Source organism: Ahaetulla prasina, chromosome 8, assembly GCF_028640845.1.
Source record: "Ahaetulla prasina isolate Xishuangbanna chromosome 8, ASM2864084v1, whole genome shotgun sequence".
Classification (NCBI taxonomy): domain Eukaryota; kingdom Metazoa; phylum Chordata; class Lepidosauria; order Squamata; family Colubridae; genus Ahaetulla; species Ahaetulla prasina.
This window is the reverse complement of record NC_080546.1, coordinates 56,922,495-56,943,996: the sequence shown is the minus strand read 5'-3', so window position 1 is coordinate 56,943,996 and position 21,502 is coordinate 56,922,495. Positions and strand designations below refer to the sequence as shown.

The 21,502-nt window shown below is 33.5% G+C and overlaps 1 protein-coding gene across 7 annotated transcripts in view; it reads right to left on the bottom strand.

Moving 5' to 3' along the window:
• Positions 1 to 4,090: 4,090 nt before the first annotated feature.
• The window catches only part of VEGFC (vascular endothelial growth factor C), a 63,144-nt gene continuing 45,732 nt past the window's right edge, over positions 4,091 to 21,502 (bottom strand). For 4 of the 7 annotated variants that reach the window (XM_058192935.1, XM_058192939.1, XM_058192940.1 and 1 more), the window contains 5 exons: positions 19,680 to 19,870; positions 15,684 to 15,835; positions 14,829 to 14,938; positions 14,237 to 14,570; positions 4,091 to 7,036 (listed from right to left, as the gene is read on the bottom strand). In XM_058192935.1, coding sequence (XP_058048918.1) covers positions 6,922 to 7,036; positions 14,237 to 14,570; positions 14,829 to 14,938; positions 15,684 to 15,835; positions 19,680 to 19,870 — 902 coding nt within the window. In that variant the 3' untranslated portion in view covers positions 4,091 to 6,921. The remainder of the gene's footprint in view (positions 7,037 to 14,236; positions 14,571 to 14,828; positions 14,939 to 15,683; positions 15,836 to 19,679; positions 19,871 to 21,502) is intronic. The other 3 variants (XM_058192937.1, XM_058192936.1, XM_058192938.1) reach the window with 3 other exon arrangements.

Here is a 21,502-nt window from a genome sequence, read left to right as displayed (position 1 = left end):
ATTTCAAATGAAAAATAGTTTCATGATGCATTTTTCCGGCACTTATTTTAGCTAAAGTATAGGGGAGGGAAATGAACTTTTGAAGCAACTTACTTAAATAATGTTTACAAGTTCAAAGTTGCGTTAGTTCAACTGCTTTGGCATATGCCGCATTTGCCTGTAAAGCCAGACATTTTGTTATTTCAGCAGGCGTTAAGCATATAAAAAAATTTCCATTGGGTTGGCATTTCCTTTTTTACTTCCTTGTTGCAGACAGATTGTTCCTTAACACTCTCTGGGGACTCTATGAGGTTTCTCAGAATGACTAAAATGGTCTGGATTCTCATGCCATTTTCACACAAAAAAATCCAGCAAACGACAGTTTACAACACAACTTTGTGGTCAAGTGCATTCTCAGGTGTAGGAAGGCAGAGGTGGAATACATTTTAATTTTCTTCGGACTAACTTATGAATTAATGGAAACAAAGAATGGCTGCTACTGCTGCTTTCCTGAAAAATTTCAAGTATACCACTAGACACTCTCATGAGTCTCTTGGGAAAGATATATCCTAGTCAAAGATCTTTGTAGGAAACACTAACATTAAGAAAGCAAGAACAGTGTAGTATCACAGTGTTAGAGCTGATTTTTATAAAGCTCTCAGTCTTAAATACAATGCCTTGAACCCGACTTTCTCCAGAGATCTTCATAAGCAATCTCTTTTTTCTCTTCTTTTCATTCCATACAACAATATGACGTGTACATCTATACTTTCTGCAGTTTTCATTATTTTTTAGCAGCTGAGAATATGATCAGCAATTGTTTTTCTTTTGCCATTTTGTATATGAAACTACATTTGTTTTTTCATGCCAATTCCATTTACTTTAGATTAGGGCAGACAACTTGGTGATTTCCAGATGTTGTAAACTCCAATTTCCATAACCCATAAGCAACGTGGCTACAGATAACAGGTTATGACAGATATAGTTGATGATATTTTGAGCGTGCCAAGTTGCCATCCTTCTCAAGACCAAGTGATAACTATCTGGAATCCCAAGTATTGCTTTTATTTTTATTTAATTGGCTGCTCAACTCCCAAATGACTCTGGATGGCTTACAACAAAGAAGATGAAATACACAAGGACAAGAAAAACTAAGTATTCAGAACAAGACTAAAATAAATCAAGGGAATCTAAACCTCTGCCCCCTCCCCAAAAAATATAAATCAAAAGCAAAAAGGAGATCATCCTCTACCTTGGCCTGAATAATTAGGTCTTCAATAGTTCCTGAGCAACATTAATAGTGGAAGTCACACAAATCTGTGAGGGGAGATCATGCCAAAACAGGTCTTCAGGGCCTTCCTAGGCCCTGTAAGATAACTTTCTGTAATCGATGGGACCAGGAGTATGCCCATCCTGCTGGATCATATTGGTCAAGAAAATCTACTGGATAGAGGCAGTCCCTTATTGCAGTTATCAACAGTTTTCTACACTGTTATTTTTGAACTAGTATGCACAGAGGTATAGTATGAACTTTCAAGGTAGTTCCATAAAATGACTGCCATTTGAAGCCACAAAAGTGAAGTTAATGAAAAATCAAACTAGACATAAAACTTCCTGGAGCATCTTCATTCTGCTGGGATGCTTCTGTACACTCACGTTGGTTTTTTCTGGTAAGTACATGTGTATGTGCAATGCACTCAGTTGCTCCAACTACCCTTTCTATTTGCCAAGAATGCTTATAGTTTCTGGGTGACACTGGAATTTTGATTATTTCTTACCCAGGAGCCTGGTTGGTACCAAAGAAAGTGTCTTTTAGGCACATTGATGTTGAAAGGTGCCATTTTAGAATAATCAAGCTACATACTAAAGAACATCCAATCTGTGTATTATGGACATTATAACAGGAAGTCATAATGTAACATCGTATTTCTACAGAAAGACAGGTGCAAAATTACAATTTCAGTTTCTTCTGTTTTCAGAAATAACAATTCAGTTCAATTAATGGCACTGAGGGTCATATTAAACATTGCACCATTGCTTATTACTTTTTTTTCAAATCAGAAATAAAATTTTAATATGGATTTGAGTGAAGAAAGTAATGAGTGAGAGAAATTGAAAAGAGGTACTTCTTAACAATTTGCCACTCTGTGATATTCTTTTTTATAATTCATCTCCAACTGTTGTAATACGGAGAAAGATAAATATACTTAGGTGCTTGAGTTTGTAGGTAGGAAAGTAACCAGAGATTTTGCATAGAACAAAACCAGCAAGGCACTGGTTAAACAGCCAGTTTTTCAAGGGTTTGCATTCTCTTAGAACTTATTCAATTAAGTTGTAAGATCATTAACAAATAATGATATTATATGTAGGTTTTGTCTAATAAATTGGATACATTTAACATTAATTAGATACTGTAATAACAAACAATGGAACTAACTGTAATACAGTAGCTCCTAGCTCAACTAAAATATATTTAAAGCTTCTAGCACATAAGACTGTTTTAAGATTAGTTTTGTGATAATATTCACAGGATAGTTCAGAACTTTTTTTTGTTAGCTGTCAGTTTAGAAATATGCTAGGGTTACAAAGTTAAAAGCTGACTTTTTTTTTACTAAGGAAAGCTGAATTAATATTGTAACACTGAGCTTTGAGTATATAAGCTTTACCAAAGTAAATAACCACACAGCTAGACTGAAATTTACAGGTGAATTAGGCCACTAGAACAGCTGCCAGAAAGCATCTTTGCTTAAGAGACAATAGTGGTATAAACATTTTTGAATGCAGTCTGCAAAAGGTTAATTGATTGTTCAAACATATACATTGTTGAAAGAACTGCATAAAATGCATCTGTTTCTTGACATGAACCAGTTCTTCCAAAACCTGTGGACAAAATCAACTTCTGGTATTTGTGTGTTTCAGCAAGTAGAATTTGCTCTGTACTTCTCTTTTTCTGTTTGGTGTAATATACAGAACAGTGAGATTGATGTAGAAAACCCAGGATTCTCCTTGATATAAACCATGATATAAACATTTTGTACTCTATGGACAAATAAAGTAGCAGATTAAATCATTTTAGATATGCTGCTTTCTTGCCATGTTTTTCACAATGAGCAGAACAGCCAGAAATATGCAGAACAACTAATCACTTTTTCATAGCCAATCTTGATTGATCTTTCTGCTTCCTGTTCCTGCTTTAGGGAAGAAAATACTCATCCAGGATTGGAATCTATGGTCCTTGAATATTCCTCTAAAAGAAATGGAGGCTAGACATCATTTGGATAATTACCAACTGCTCTGAATCACAATCAGAGATCTGGTGATTTTTCTTCTGACTTAATAGTTGTTACTGGATTCAAATACTTTGAATTAGTCATATACTAGGGGTCCATTGCTGAGACTTGCAGAAATGTGGCCTTATATTTATTTGTACAGGTGGGGAGGAAAGAGGAGCATATGAAGGATAATTGGAAATCAAAGAATAAAAGTAAAAATATTTTCATCATGAAAATGAGTTGGAACTGAGGCATGAAATGTACTTGAAAAGAAAAGGGGGATCTAATGCATAACCACTATTCTATTCAAAAGATGCTATGAGACAAATAAAGCAGCACAAGAAAAAAGTTGTGCTTAACTAATAATATGCATACAGTGTTTTCCACTTTGAAAATATGTTGTAATTGTGGTGCAGAAATAGGACTAATGGTCGGAACTGTCAAGCATTAGCTGTAGAAATACTGTTTATAGCAGTATAAACCTGAAACCTGGCAACCTGAAGGTCTGTGGACTTAGCTTCAGCTGGGGAATTCTGAATTGTGAGCTGAAATTCACACATCTTAATTTTCCAGGTTCAGAAACACTAGCCTAGAGTATGCAAAAGATACTGTTTTCTTTCTAAGACAAGAGGTACTATTTTTGTCTTAAATCAAAGTGCTATGACTATTATTTTGACCTTCTTCCAAAACTCTTTTCAGTTGCTCCTTTTAATTTGTCTCTGACAATAACCAGCTCCACCATTCCAATTTTAAGTACAGCAATAGTTGAATTCATGTCAAAAATTATGTGGTGAATAGCGGAAGAGATCTGGAGACCTTGTTTAGTATTGTTTTGACACTCAGCCTTTTTTATTACTCTGCTTTTGGAATTCAGCTCTACAACCCACATACATTGAACTCAGCACTTAAACCAAACACACTTTGAATGTATGATGCCTTATGAGAAAACATGCATGTCTCTTCATATCTGAAGGCTTTAAGTTTTTTTAAAGCAGAGAATACAGAAGCAAGTGGATGAATCAGTCTTTTTAGAGGAACAATAACAAAAAATAAATAAAAACCAGAAAATTGTTTGGTAAACTACAAAATGAATGTAAAGTTGGCAAACACAGTTAATCTCAATATGGCATCATAAAGAATGAGCAAATGAGGATATGATAATATCTGAACATCTGGACTGAATTTTTAATTAAAAATCCATTTTGATCAGATTTACTGAGATTGGAACTTGGTTTTCTTAATTGATAGCAGCCAATCAAACCATCAATGTGGCTTTATAATAGTAAGCATTCAGCTTTTACTAGTAATTCCCTCAAAGATACATTGAAACACCACATTAATTTCCTGTTGCTGAGCGTGGATAAGATTTAATGTCTTTTATATGAATGTTTAAAAAGGCCTGACATACTTTGTTATGTTGGCTATTAGCTATACTTAAAAGAGCAGAGAAGGCCTGGTAACAAATGCTTTCTCATGTTAAATGCTGCCATAAAAAGGTGCATATCTTTTGTCATTTATGACCTTAGGGCAGCACATGTGCAACATTTAAGAACTGATAAGGCTTTTTACCAGAAACTAATTCCTATCCTTGTAGGCATCTTTAAGGTCCATGTTTCTCTTTCCCATGTAGTTCTTCTATCGCCATTGTAGCAATGCTATAAAATGTTGCTTGTTTTACTGTCTTTGCAAAATGTCCAGAAGATGTCCATGATTGGTTAAGCTGATTTCTATAGAATGCAAGAGATTCTATAGAACAGGACACAGAATTGTGCTTTTTAAAAAACTGTTAAAAATATGCACTGGTCATAATTCATTCTTACTGGTCTGCATCTTTTGTGATTAGAGTTTTCATGGAATGAATTCTTCTATGTGGCATAATTCCAGCTTTGGCTTTCTCATAATTAAAATATGGATAGAATGTTGTGTATAACCTCAAATGAATGAAAACAGAATGTTAGGCCTTGGTATTCCCTGAATCTTACTGTGGTTATTAAATGATTACTGCTTCATGTCATATAAAAACTGGGAAGAAAGAAGTGAGATTATACAACCAAATTACTTCTGTCTAGTCTGCTCCATTTGGTTTTGTTGATAAGCTGAAAATTAATGTATGAACTCATATAAAGCAGTCATCAATGAGCTAACATACATTAATGAATATAAGATTTAATTGTACACCTGTTTAAAAGTACACCACCAATCAGGGACTTGCAGCTTTTAGACAGGGGTGGGTGGAGGCATTAGAGATAACTGACATCCAAAATTACAATGAATTGGCCAAAATCTTACAAAATAAAACAAAATTATGATTAAATCATTATTAGTGAGATGACTTTGCTTAATAAAGAAATTAACAAGACCCACAAAAGTAAGCTTTGATGTAGTATACATCAAAAATAGAAGATGGACTAAATTTGTTTTTTGTGTGACTGAAACGAAATGGGATTTCAATTAAATCTTAAATACTTCCATTGATAAGAGCTGTTCAACATTAAAATATCTCTCAAGAAATAATGGTCTCTCCCCAATTGAAAAGTTTGGGATGTTGTGGTGGCACCTTATACTTTTAAATATATTTGCCACAAATATATCTAGTACTGTGTTTCACACTTATTTCTTGTATCATCTTTAAAGTACAAAATATTTGTACTTTATTTTGTAATTTACATATTTATACTACTATGTTCTCAGAGTCTTTCTTCAGTATCTAAACAGGAGTCTTAGAGAAGGACTTAGTGCAACATATTCACTTGTAGTTTTGGTTGCCACAATATTAAAAAAATTTTTTTTAAGACTAGAAATAGTGCAGAGAAGAGCAGCACAATTGATGAGGGAATTGGAGGCTAAAACGTATGAAGAACAGTTGTAGTTAATGTATATGTCCAGTTTAATGAAAAGAAGGACTAGGGGTGACATGATACCAGTCTTCGAATATTTGAGAAGCTACCCAAAGAAGGGGGCAAGGGTCAACCTATTCTCCAAAGCACCTGAAGGCAGAACAAAAAGCAATGGATGGAAACTAATCAAGGACACAACCAACTTAAAACTAAGGAGAAATTGCCTTACAGATAGAACAATTAATCAGTGGAATGTCTTGCCTTCAAAAGTGGTGAGTGCTCCATCATTGGAAGTTTTTAAACCACTTGTCTGAAATGGTATAGGATCTCTGATTGAGCAGGGGGTGGACTAAAAAACCTCTAAGATTCCTCCCAACTCTGTTATTCTGTTATATCAATTACATTTAAACATAGTAACAAGACAGAATGCTGCATTTTCTCAAACAATATATAATACACTTCAATTTTATTTAAAACATGTTTTGCAAGATATAAAAATATTGATCACAGTGAAATTTAAAAATTGTTTCCGGTATAAAAAAAGGAATGCATACAGTATCTTTAAAAGAAAATAAATTATGTAATCATTATCTTTTTTTTAAAAAAATCACAATGAAGAAAATTTAGTCTGCTTCATCACTGACAAATTATAATCTTCATAATGAAGAAAATCCCAGTTTTTTAAAAAAAATTACTTCCCATGTGTCTCAGAGTAAAAATGTGTCTGTTTCCAATAATGTTATAATGTCTCTTCTGCATTGTAAATCCACACGATAGCAGTTTTTTTAAAAGTAGAAACAGGAAAAAATGTACATCAAATGACATTGTCTTTTCTAATTGATAAGTGGTAGTTTCCAGTATGTGGGTACACAACGACAAACTTCTTCACTATAATAGAATCCAGAATCACAGCGTTTCTTTCGAACAGTACATGGTCGTCTGTAGCAACTGAGAATAAATGGGGGAAAAAAGGCATGTTGAAAAAATGGTATAATACAAGTTACGTGCATTTAAAAAATGGACAGAACTATTGAAAATAATGTAAAGTGAGTTCAATTCATTTTGGTTTCAGGCATAGGTTTTCATTTATTTTGTTGGGAATACACATTGGCCTTTGCAATTTTGCATACAACTCAAAAGTTATTTACTGTTTTAGCTCTGTATTAGTCATCGACACTGACACCCATTATGTCACAATCACAATAATAGCCAATAGGAGGGGCTCAGTGATTTTCCTAGATCAGCACTCTATTCTTGCTAAGAGGGTGAGGAAACAGGGACTACATACTGATCTATAGCAAACTCATGCTCAGAGGCAGCATGTCACTGAACACCAGTTGCTCTGGCAACTGTGCTGGATGGAGGCATTGCTTTCATGTCTGCTTGTGCCTCTGGACTGCCCACTGCAGGGAACAGGACACAATATTCAATGGGTTTGTTATCTAGTTTTCAGATTCTCCCTTTTATTTCTCACAAGCAGAATACATTCCAAGGACATTAGTGCATCCCACAATTATTTATATCTGGTGCTGTTATTTTTATAGACGCTTGATTTATATTTCGACTTTTTTTCCAAGGCAGTATGCAGTAGTTTCTGTTCATTTTTAAATTCACAGCAATCCTATAAATTAATTTACTTGAAAGGAAAGGACCATTTCAGTCACCCAGGGGCTGGATTCACACAGAGGTTTAACCAAGGCAATTAAAAGCATAGGACCTACATGCCAAACCCAGATACTTTTAATCTTGGATTGTTTTTAATAGATAACTACGTTACACAAATATACACGTTTTGTCAGTATATGATTCAACATACCATGCAAATGTATTAATTCAGCAAATGTGAGATCCAGTCACAGTACACATCAACATATATGAGAGGTAATTTATTAATATTTATTAATGTTACACTTATGGCTTTCATTTAAGTGTGCAGTTGTATATATAAACTCTTAGTATTTTTTTAGTCTTATTAAATGTTGGGAAATCAGTGAAATCTTCCTGTATTAAATTGGACTGTAAGGTATTTAAGACAAAATGAAGGAATCCAATTTTAGCAATGTCCAAGTTGAACTATACAACAATTATTTGATTGTTTGAAACAATACAGTATAAAATGCTGTATATTAATAATTCAATCATTGAATTTTTGATATAATTCAATCATTGAATCATTGATTTTTTTAAAAAAATCCTCTTGATGTAAAAACCATTTGTTTAGTGAACTAAAAATGTGACATATGTCCAGTTCTCGTATTTACAACTTGCAACTTCCTATGGTCACATGATAAAAATTCAAGCACTTGGCAACAGGCAAGTTGCAGCATCCTGGAGTCAGTCATGTGATCACTAGTTGCTTGTTTTTGATAAGCAACCTCAATGGAGAAATCTGTATTCACTTAACAACTGTGTAATTCACTTAATAACTGCCATGATTTGTTTAACAACCATGGCAAAAAGTCATAAAATTGGACAGGACTCACTTTAACAACTGACTTGCTTAGGAGTGGAAATTCTGGCTTCAATTGTGATCATAAGTTGAGGACTACCTGTTGTAAAAAAGGAGCTGGATCATAGGTAGCTATGGTAGCCATAAAAAAACCTACTAACATCTCTTTGCCCAAGGAGCAGATGCTGCTGAGTGCTGACTAATACCACAGAAACATTATATGTATTTGGGGACAAAAGCAGAGGCTATGTAAGTCACCATTTCTAATAATGGACAATATTAGATCTTTCAGAAATGATTATTAGTGTACCCCATTAATACTACCAAACATAAATCATTATATCAGGTTATAAAAAAGGAACACTAATAAATATTTTTAAAATAAATTTATACAGCTAATAAATCATATTTATTTTAATGACCTTTTACTTTCAGGATCTACTAGGACAAAGATTTCATTCCTAAAGAGAATGAGCTATCCTACCAATCTGAATTATTTTATTTTCATGGAAAAACCTAATTATAAAATCTGCACAAAAGCCAGTGCTACATACATATAGTTTGCTCACATAGATTTTTTTGTTACATTAGAAGAACAATGTGAATGCTTAAAGCTTATATACAGGACAATCTGAAATGAAGATGAAAAGACAGTAGTAATTTATAGTGTTATTATATATATTTATTACTTTTTGTCTAGAAAGTAATAAGATATTTTACTAGCCAATAATTCATGCTTACAAGATAAATATTTTACATTGGTAGATAATTTGCTTCTACAATGATTAGCATGATAAAAAAGCTGACTTTAAATCAATTTGACCTAACATAACCTCACACTGACAAAGCCAAAAAGCCTCTGGTGTATAATGTAGACAAAGTTTAGTCTTTCGGTATTTTAAACATTGGCAGTGAACCAAGAGTGGGAAGTATATGCTTCAAGTTTCAACACAACTCTAGTTTAAATTCTTTTAATTTTGTTCTATTTTTATAATACAGGATAGCATTATAATGCTAATGGGCATGGTTCATAATTAATAACTTATTTACATCTTCCAGTTTGTAAATATTATTACTTTCATTTCATGGTGGACCAGAAAAAAGTTGCTATTCCTCTTTCTGTTCCAACTTCATCTGTATTTCCCTGCCTCATTAAACTTAATTCAGAGTGGCTTCTGCCTCTTGTCAACAGAATTGGGATTTAACTCCAGTAGCAAATACTATAACCTCAAGCAACAAAGATATTCCAGAAGAAACCTTATTTTCGGAATAAAAGATCCAGTGCAAATATGTTTGTCAAGTTCAATTCCTTTGTCTTTCTCTTGAAGCTCCAAATACATGTTTTCCTTCTGGTTAATTAATTTTATTTGTGCATGTACATTGCAAAACATTATGATTTTTAACTACTTCATATTTGACACATCCCACTTTGATTTAAGATACTATTTCAAGTGCAAAACATTTGTATTACCCTAGAACCACTTATGAAATTATTGAAATATTACTTCTTGTGTTCAAAAAGTTTTATAGATATGAGATATTTATGTTTTATAGATATGAGATATTTTGTATCAAAAAGGGATCTTTCACATTTCCACTGGTTCAGATTCCATTACGCTTCTACTTGTGCTTTAATTTTTACTGACGAATTTTAAAAGCATCACACAGTACTACGTTTCCCCCTACCGCCTCCATTTTCTAAAGCATTTTTAATATATTTTTTATGGGACAAATTGATAGAATTATATGATGAATTACAATGCATTATTAATTTATGCAACTTAACAAATTTCTTTTAAATGGCATTTTAAATATAACTTATTATATTTCCATATATATGTAAAACATTTCCAAGAAAGCAATGATAACGTCTAACTTCTTGACATCATTCAGCTGATCAAATGCAGAGTTTGCAGAGTTACCATGTGAGTTAATACAGCTATTCACATATGAAATGTGTCTTTAACATAAGAAATATGATAAATTTAAAGTAGCCATTACACTTCTGCCCCCAATAACCTAACCAATAAGAATTTGAACTATTACTGCATTTTCCTTGCCTATTTGTAAAGAGCTGCAAAATTATTGATTGTAGAATTTTAGAGATCCAGACATAATGAGTAATTGGAGCCATGGAAATAAACCCCAGCAAAAATGAGGCAAACTCTCTAAGACTTAATAATAAAGAGGAAACTTCCACAGTTTATAATCTGCAACAGAAATTTGGCAGAATCTACTGCATATTCTAAACTATAAGCAAAAGCAGTTGCAGAAGAAAAAATGTTAGCACAATCAAATCTCTTCTTTAAAAAAGAGGAGGATTATGAGTACATAAAAATAGGCAGTTTTATAATCAACTTTCAATATCATGAGTATAAAACATGAAAACTTACTTTTGCAGGTGCTGTTCATGACAACTTGTTCAGCCAATCTGTATTACTGAACATACATGGAAAATGATTCAGAAGACCTATATTGGGCCTGGTGTAAGTGCAATGCCTCTCTGTATTCATGTAAGAAGACTGACCCTTTTAAAGACTGCTTTGGAAAATTAATGAACAGCAGAGAAGTGTTGGACTTGCCTGGGTCTGAAGCAATTCTGGATTCTTTAGAATCCTGTACAACCCTACTACATCTGAACTGAATTGAATTAATCAGATTAATTAAATGTTATAGTATAGAATGTTCCAGAGTTTTTGTATTTATATAATATATATAGCTGTATCTTATAGATATCTGGACAGGGTTGGACAATGCAGGGTTGGATAATGCTGAAATACTGTAATGATTATAGGAAAAAGTTCTGCAAGACTTAAGTATTACTCCTCTTTAAAATGTCATTTTGATTTGGTGTCTGGATCTTTTTTCAGCATCAAAGTATATAAAATAGTATCAATATGATATGATATATTTCACTGATTAATCAATTGACTATATCAAATATGAACATCAGCCACAATAAAATAAGGCAAGATAAGGTGCAGTGAAATGGAATGAAATAGCTTCGGCGAGATAAAATGGACTTACAACAATTCATTTAGTGAGTTTTCAAAGTTTCAACGGCACTGAAAAATGTGACTGATTATTGTTTTTTCACACAAACAGTACAACCACTGCAGCATTGCCATCATCACATGATCAAAATTTGCCTGGCAACTGATTCATATTTGTGATGGTTGCAATGTTCTGGGCTCATGTGATCAACTTTTGTGACCTTCTGATAAGCAAAGTCTATGGGAAAGCCAGATTCACTTAACAACTGTGTTACTAACTTAACAGCTGCAGTGATTCACTTAACAGCTGTGGCAAGAAAGCTTGTAAAATGGAAGAAAACTCAATTAACAAATGTCTCACTTAGCCAAATAAATTTTGGGCCCACTTGTGATAATAAGTTGAGAACTACCTATAGAATAAAATCTAGTAGCTAAAATAAAGATAAAATAGTAAGATAAAATAGTATCAGGAAAAAATGGAAGAATACAACATTACTGAATTACTTTACAAATTACAAGCTTGATAAAGAATATCAAGCTATAAGAATTTTTTTCAACAGAAGTAACTGTGTAAAGCAAATAGTATTGAAGCAACACACACACACTTTAGGAGCTATCCAAATTGGTGCTGATTTAAAATGTCACGTTATTCACAAAAAATGATATGTTTGCTAAGATTTTTATAGGCATTTAGTATTGGCAGAGAGGACATATGACTCCTCCCCCAACAAAGAAAATTGTATTCTGCCAAAACACATTGGTGTTCCATGTTTGCAGTGGGATTAAGGTTACATTAGAGCCAATTTGTTTTCAACAAATCAACAGCGTTATGAGGAAATCACCAAAGAATGGGAAAGACACATGAACTGTAATCATCCTGGCCTGGCCTGCCACATCTTGTGCAAAGTCTTCTGTATAACCTGCCACACTAGCTTGACGAATTTATATGTTATACACAATTCTGAATCTCAAGTTACATCATGCCTGTTGGAAATTTATAACAAAACTACCTGGCACGGATACAATCATGGAGTGTATATTAAAGGTCACGTTAAATGGAAAAAGAAATAAAACATGATGGATTAATAGTTCACCCAGAACTTTTAATCCTGCAGTTTCATCTTATCTGCAAACACCATATAAGGATTCCTGTTCTCCCCTTAAGCTTTCTTCATTTTGAAACTTATTTTTAGGAAAGTTATTTTTGTTATTATTATTTTATTATTTATTATTTAATAAATATATATTTTATACTTATCAATTGGCATAATTCATCTATGCCTGTCTATAACTTGATAATAGCTATACATAGTAAGTCTATTATCATATTGAAAATCCACATAGAACTTATCCTATATTTACTTTCTAGTAAACATCCTATATTTTATCCTTCATTTACTTCGAAGTCCACCTTCTGGTACAGTAATCAATGATCATTATGTACACTAATATGATCAATATGATCATAGATATTGACAAATAATATATAACCAATGAACACATCATCTCTTTCACCATCTACATATTGTATGACGTGTCATTATGGACTAGTGACACTGTAGATATATACATATACATGTACATATACATCAGTGGTGAAATCTGAACTGATTTACTACTGGTTCGCTGGCTGCACATGTGTGCTGTGTGTGCATGCGCAGTGCGCAGTGCACACCACACACCAAACAAGAGGTGCGCGCATGCAATGCACACCAAAAGGAGTCATGGGGTAAGTAGAACAGCGTGGCGGGGGGGCTGATCAGCTGTGGCACACGATCTTTTTTTTACTTTTAAAAGCATTTTTTTACAACCTATTTGGCCGAAGAGTTTGTAGAAAAAATGCTTTTAAAAGTAACAAAAAAAAAAAAGCCTCTGACGATCAGACAACTCAGCTGGGATTGTCAGAGCCTTTTTTTTTACCTTTGAAACCTATTCGGCTGAATAGGTTGTAAAGATGCTTTTAAAAATTTAAAAAAGGCTCTGACAATCGCGTGGCTCAGCTGGGCATGGGTGGGTGGGGGAGCAGGGATTTTTGCTACCGGTTCTCTGAACCACCCACCGCCATCGCTACCGGATCAGTTGATTGGGTCCAAACTGAGAGCAATTCACCCTGATATACATACACATACACATACACATACACATATACATATACATATGTCTATTGAAATTATCAGTCATGGTTGTCACAAGGTGCTTTTTTCAAGTGGCAACTGGACTTTCTGTTTTTTCTTTGAAGACTCCTTGGAAGGAGTATAAATCCTTCCATTCTCCCTCATCCAGTAGAGCTGAAGAAGCTTCTTGGATGAGAAGTGAAACTTCTTCAAAGAAAAAACAGAAAGTCCAGTTGCCTCTTGAAAAAAAGAACCTCTGGGACATACATGCATAGCGAAAAACAGGCAAACCATGTCACTATATCAAAAATGGTTTGCCATTGCTTGCTCCTAGGGCTGAGTCTGTCTGGCCTAACATCATCCAGCTGGTTTGTGCTCAGTGTGAATCTCCCACTGAGATTCCAGATTCCAGCCTGATGCCTTAACCAATACACCAAACTGGTTCTCAAGCATCAGTTATCTATCAGATATTTGAAAAGGAACAAGATTAGAAAATATAAGAAAATGCAAGAAACTATACCCACTGTCATTTATAGAAGAAATATGTATCAAAGCCATGAAAATCTGTTGTTTTTCTGGTTATATTGCTTACCTGCATGTTTGGTGGTGAAATCTTTCTCCTTTCAAGAAGCATTTGTTTGGTGATTCTACACATTCACAAATACATTTTGTAGGATTTAATGGCTGGTGTTTAGGACATGTTCTTTTACACACACATTGGCACTTTTCTTCATCAAACTCTTTGTTGAGTCCACAAGAGCTAGGAAGCAGTTTATTTTTACATGTACACTGACATGATGTTCTGTCTAGTTCTTTGTGAATTCCACAGCTAGAAGGTGTCACTCCTCCTTTACAGACACATTGACAGGTTTCTTCATCAAGTTCCTTGTTAGACCCACAGATATCATGGTATCCTTCAGCAGTATCTGAGCATTTGAAATAAGAAAAATATGCTGCATTGCAAAAGAGTAGAACTATTTTTACAGCTAGTGGAAATTATTCATTTTTCCTGTTCATGTCTATATTATTGCACTTATAACTATACAATATGGAGTGAACAAATATGAATACATTGTTCCATAAAATAAACTATAAAACTATAAAAAGATATTGTGGGCATTATTTTTCTTTTCTATAAATTAAACTAAATAACTGAAAGTAATCTTTTATCACATATTTCTTACCAGTATCTGGTGGATAGGAGGAGAAACTGAAGTCATGTTGTGCCAGACATCTGCATAAATGATTATTCCAAATATGACTTTTTGGACAGGTTTTATTTGTTATTTGACACCTAAGGGCAAAATATAGTATCAATATATATCAAAGCAAATTTAAGACAAGTGATAGTATATATGTAACATAGGTGTTTATGAAAACAAATAACATCTTTTATTGTATGTATACCAGCACATGTGGTGGAATATCTGGCTAGAGAGGGGGCGAAGTAAAGATGAAGTCTTTGCACAACTGGTAGTGGTGCAGGTCTCACCTACCCCAGAGCCCTAAAGCCTTATTTCAAGCAGAATCCAGAAGCTAATCAATCAGTGGAATAGTTTGTCTTCAGAAGTTGTGGGTGCCCCATCGCTGGAGGCTTTTAAGAAAAGACTGGATAGCCATTTGTCTGAAATGTTATAGGACTCCTGCTCGAGCAGGGGATTGGACTAGAAGACTTGCAAGCTCCCTTCCAACTTCGTTATTCTGTTTCTGTTTGACTGTTATTAAGTCAATGTAATACAATTAAGAATACAGTCAGTCTGGGAAGATCCTTGTAAATAGGCATTGCAACAATAAAGTAACTTTGATCAATTCATGAAGCGGTCCTGGTTCCTTGTGCCTGACAGTACATTCTGTTGAAACTATTTTCCAAACTGGAACAAAGCTTTAATAAGAATGTACTAGATCATGACCCCCAATTTATTTTAAGGATTAACATATATTTACATATCTTGATTTTGATCTTCAGAACACAAATAAAATTAATATTTTATTTAAAAATAGTTTTTTAACAATATAGAAAGAAATATGCAATTTCTTACTGTGCTTGTATCACTGGCAAGGAACGTCTAATAATTGAATGAACTTGTCTGTAGACATCTAGTTTGGACATGCACCGGCAGGAAGTATGATTGGCAAAACTGATTGTTACAGGTTTGGGTCCATGAGACAGGGGCACAGTTATTTCGAACAACTACAAAGAGAAAAAAAGTGTAAGTCAAAACTATGCTAGTTATGCTTCATTTTCTTTCTTTTTCTTTCACAGAGCGTTTTCATCAGTTAAAATGCTCAAAGCTAAATGGCTTCATCAATTAAAGTCTTTTCCCCTCCACAAAATTTATACTTCTTTCTTCTAACAGTTAATTCAGTACATTGTGAGTGAGAGATATATTTTCCATGATTGAGATAACACAAGACTTTATGACTACAGGTTTTGAAAATGGGCAGAAAAACAGCACTGTACATTTATGTGCTTATTCAAACTACTTATAAAGTTCTTCTAAACAGTTTATAACGAAGAGGCATAGTCTTTTCAAGGCAGCCCCCTAAAAGTTTCAAATAAATAGTACGTACATGATGAATAATTAATGTACTTAGTACTAAAATTTTTATTTTTATTCATGCAACAAGAATTTAAAATGATGTGATAGCTATTTCTAAATCAATCAATCAATCAATCAGGTAGAGTTTATCAGGTATGCTTTGACCTTGAAAAATTATTAGCTATTAGATTCAAAAAGATGCAATGTAATAGGAGTGTGAGTTTTATTCCTTTATGCAATTTGTGCTTAAGAAGATTACCTGACTGGGCAAAAATTCTCACATATACATTGAAGTAATTTTGGTGAACAATATTGAAAAATACACACTGCACATGAAACACTGTTTGCTCCATAGATAACTATACTATCTATAAAATTGGTAATAAAAAATAAGGTGTGTTGCATATTATAAGCCATTTTTCTTATATTTGGTCTCTAATTGGCACATGATGAAATGTATCTCTATTGAAAGTTCATCTATGTTGTAAAGCAACACTTCTAGCAGCTTGTATCAGTCAACACGGTTTCTTTCTAATACATCAGCCAAAGGATTGCTTATCTCTGACTTAGAAACTTGAGTGCTATGCGTGCTAAAACTGTTCCTTTTTCTTAACACAGCTGTCGGGAAGAGGAGTAAGAAAACCTTTTCTCAGTTTCTTCTATAAAATAAAAGGAACCTAAATACTAAATAAATGCTGTGGTGGTTAAGGTCCTGGTCTAGAAATCAAGAGACCATGAGTTCTAGTCTCTCCTTTGGCATGAAAACCATCTGCATGACTTTGGGCCAATCACTCTCTCTCAGTGCAACAGGATTCCTCTCTTGGAGAAAATAGGCTGAAGGTATTAGGTATGTTCACTGCCTTTGGTTACTTATGAAGAAATGTAGGATAAAAATCCAATAAATAAATGAATAGGACAAGTGAGCAGGGGTTGTATCAAGCAGTGGATGTCCCTGTGGGAAAAAAGACGTTGGAATGCTTGCACTATCTAATGAGATGTAGCCAAGAGAAAACAAAAAGGTTTTAGAACAGCCACATATTTAGCTACTTTCAATTGTAGTTTATAGCAAATCAATGTTACTGATGAAGATATATCATGCAGTAATCATAATATACAATGAGCGAAACTTTATTATTTCATTACTACATACAATTTTTGTTTGTGTAATGCCTGACAAATGAATATTTGTCAGGCATTACACAATAAATTACACAATAAAATTACTACTGTATACTGAAAAGTTATGTCCTGGAATTGATTAAAAAAATCTTTCTGATAGCTCATTCAAACATATAAACTATTAGTTGTTAAAGTATGGTAAACATTTAAATTCCAATAAAACCTACCAAACTGGACTATTCATATATGCATACAGTAAATTACGCTGAATAACTCATGTGCATGGTGTGGGGTATGAGAGAAAGACACACACACACAGAATGTTTCGGGGGGATGGTAGAATATCACCTGATTAAATAATGCAGTCTTCATGAGAAATCAGCAATCAGTATGTAAGACATAATTTCAGAAGTATGGTGTTTTAACACATTAACTAGCTTAATCTTAAAGCCCCTCAAATTATTACATCATTAAGTGATGGGTGGCATATGAGTTAGTGCCATTAAAAATTGTAGGAAGGCTGCATGTAAATCATTCTTAATGCTGCAGAAAGAAGGCAAGCTCCAAATCAAGCAGATAAATACCGGTAAATGTAATTAGTGAAATACTACTTGATTGTGTTATTTCATAAGGTACTTATTTTCTTTCTTTGTTTGATACATTATAAAATACGAACAAGGTTTTAAAAACTGAAAGTACTCTTTCCTAATATACTACACTATATTAAAACTACCTGCTTTGCCTATATTATTCTCCAAATCATGTCATAGTTTGCTGATAAATAAATGGTCTGATATCTAAATCACAGTATGATCTCAAATTTCTAATTATGTGTTTCTTTGGAATGAATACTTTATATATGCCTTCCTATCTTCTTGTAGGGGACATGGCTCAGTGGCTAAGACACTGAGCTTGTTGATCAGAAGGTTGGCAATTCAGCGGTTCGAATCCCTAGGACCACATAACGGAATGAGCTCCCGTTACTTGCCCCAGCTTCTGCCAACCTAGTGGTTTGAAAGTACGTAAAAAATGCAAGTAGAAAAATAGGGACCACTTTGGAGGGAAGGTAACAGCGCTCCATGCACCTTCAGTGTTTAGTCATTCCAACCACATAACCGTAGAGACGTCTTTGGACAGTGCTGGCTCTTCGGCTTAGAAATGGAGATGAACACTGCCCCCTAGAGCATGTGTGTAAACAACTAGCACACATGTATGGGAGAACCTTTACCTACCTTATCTTCTTGTAATGTATACCACAATGAAAATATTTTCCATCTGCTAATCTGTTATTGCATCCCCATGTATATTCAAAGAAATTCTGAGGTTTCTAGAATCATAAAAGTCTATTAAAAAAGAGGGGAAAAGCTTTCTGAAAGAGATGCTATGATTCTCTCTGCTATAACTATCTGTTCAGAAAGAATGGGATTCTAGGAGAAATAGAATGGTTTGTCCTGACAGAAAGAATGCTTATTTCTTTTGTGTGCATGACTCAGTTATTTGTGCCAAAAGAAAGTAAATTGCAACAACAGACAAATTTTCTACCTGCTTTAAGATTAAGTAGTGAAGAAATTTTGTGCAATTCAAATCATACATAAACAAAAAGGATATTTCTACATGTCTGATTCCATGTAGTTTCTAGGAAATCACAGAAGCTATTGAAAAAAGATTAAACCAATCAAAATATGCAGAAACAATTGAATTAGAAGTACAGGAAAACAAACATGGAAGTCATTATTGATATATGCCTTGGCAACTCAAATACTGGCTACAGATAATATTACATCTAGGTAAATTAACAGGTGGCATAATCAACTGTTTCCATAACTAAGGCAGCAAGAGAAGGAAATTTTTCTATGTAATTCACTGTATCCAGATCAAATTAGGGTTAATATAAAGGGAAAAGCTATTTCTATGCATGAAAACATTATTCTTAATTTGTATTTTTGGAGTGCACTTTCTTAGAGTCCTTACATCTTTTTAAAGATCTTGGAAGCAAAAGAACATTATTACTCTTATCACTAATTAGATATTTTTGTTTGTGTTTTGTTTTTAAAAAGATTTTGAATCAAACCTAGTATTTAAATAGCAGAAAAAATCAGATACTGATTACTGATAAAGTCTAGCTCACAGGAGGACTTCATAAGCTCCATGAGACTCTAGAGCCACAGGATGTCCATTCTATCCTTTCATATGCTGTACTTAATCATTATATTTTCCCATTTCCATCATTTATGCAGTTGATTATTGTCTATTGCGCTGTTAACACAAAGCAATTTGTGTTCTAGAGAAACTTTGTTACCGTTTTATTTTAAAATATTGCATTTACTTTAAATTTATGCAAGAAATAGTAGAAGTCTAAATATTATGCAAACTTACCGTTTTGCTGACGTAGCTTGCACTGATATTCATACACTGCAGGCCTTCACTATTGCAGCAACCTCCACATCTGTAGATGGACACACATGGAGGTTTAAAGAAGATGTTTGTTGTTGCTCCAGATTCTTTTCCCACATCTACACATACTTCACGTGGCATGCATTGAGTTTTTCTCCACTCATTATCAATACCTGCCAAGTTAGAAGCTTACAGTTTATAAGATAGTTCTTTTTAATAATTTAAATCTAATAATAATTTAATAATTTTTAATAATTTAAATTTAATAATTAAATCATAATCTTTGATTATAAAATAATTCATGGTGAAATCCAGACTTAGTCCTATTTAGGCAGACGTGTTTCAGAGAGTGGAACAAGTTAAGCAAAATACCATTGACAGTATCTGCAGAATTCAGTCTGGGTTTCAACTAATTATTTATAGACATAGAATTAAAAATGCTTATAACAATTCCTAAAATTATTTTACCCAAAGAATATTCTTCCCTTCTTATGGGAATCTTATGAATATTTCAGTGGTTTGTATCACACAAATCCCCCATAAGTAGGAAAGAATATTCTTTGAGTAAAATTAGCATGTGATGTTGTAAGAAAAATAAAACATTTAGATAGACTGCCTTCTGCATCAGATTATTATATATCCTGAAATGGTTGTGATGCCAGAGCTGCAGGACTCTAGACTGCAGCCTCAAAGTTTAGCACTATTTGAGTAAATTAAATAAGGCTTAACAAAGAAACAGATACATCCCTGGGAAAACTGAAAACCTAAAAGTAGGTATGACAGAGTGTTATACATTTATTAGAGCTTAGCAGTGAGAATTCACAAATTATTCTGAAATAGCCAACTAAATGTTTCATTGTGTAACATATTTCTTTTAATATTAAATTGCTCCTTAATGGAGTTGTTAAATTGTTGAAGTTATGATTTCAAATGGGAAAATAGAAGTTTCTAGAATTCAAACCAAAATTGGTGTTTGTGCCATTAATTTAAAGAGATAATTTTCTTTTGCAAGGACAGTATATATATTTCCTACCTAGCTCCTTTGTGGCTCTTATGAGAAAGGAAGAAAGTGGGAAAGGAAGATGGACTATGTGACTTCACAGATGGTCATTTGAAGAATTTCAGTTACAGATAAGCTATCTCTTTTTCTTCTTCATAGTCTCTGTGTAGGTACACATTTGGGAGACCAGAAGTTAAACTGACAAACTACAAGCCAAATGCTAATACAAATAGCATTTACATAAATCTGCATAAAATCAGAGTTAGAGGGTTGTTCTAAGTAGGGTCTTTTATTTTCAGGAGACAAAATTAGGATAGAATTGCTATTAGTATGATACTGATCCTAAAGGTCTAACTTATATATTCAAATCAGACCAGTTGCTATTCTTTTGTGTTACAACTAATCTGAAGATTTGGAATGAACAGCAATCTTACACACATTTGGTAGACTGCTTGGGAAGGAGAGAAAGAAGGGAGGGAGGGAGGGAGGGAGGGAGGAAGGAAGGAAATATGCTCATTGCAGTGAAGCTTTTGGGTTTGATAATTAGAAAGACTGATGCTTCTAAGTTAACCATATTGATCAAATTTTAATTTAAATTTTGAATCAACTGTTTCAGCAATCATTAATTCTGAAGCAATATTTGTTTTCCATATTATAAAACATATGCATGTTAGATTCTCAATTTTCTTTATGAGAAACTGAAACTTCTTTTATCTTTTTAATTAAACATTTTTTTTAAAAGTCCTGAAGAAGTGAAGTTAAGACAGTGGGTTGCCTATGAGGAACTTTAGAAGGATTAGCAAGC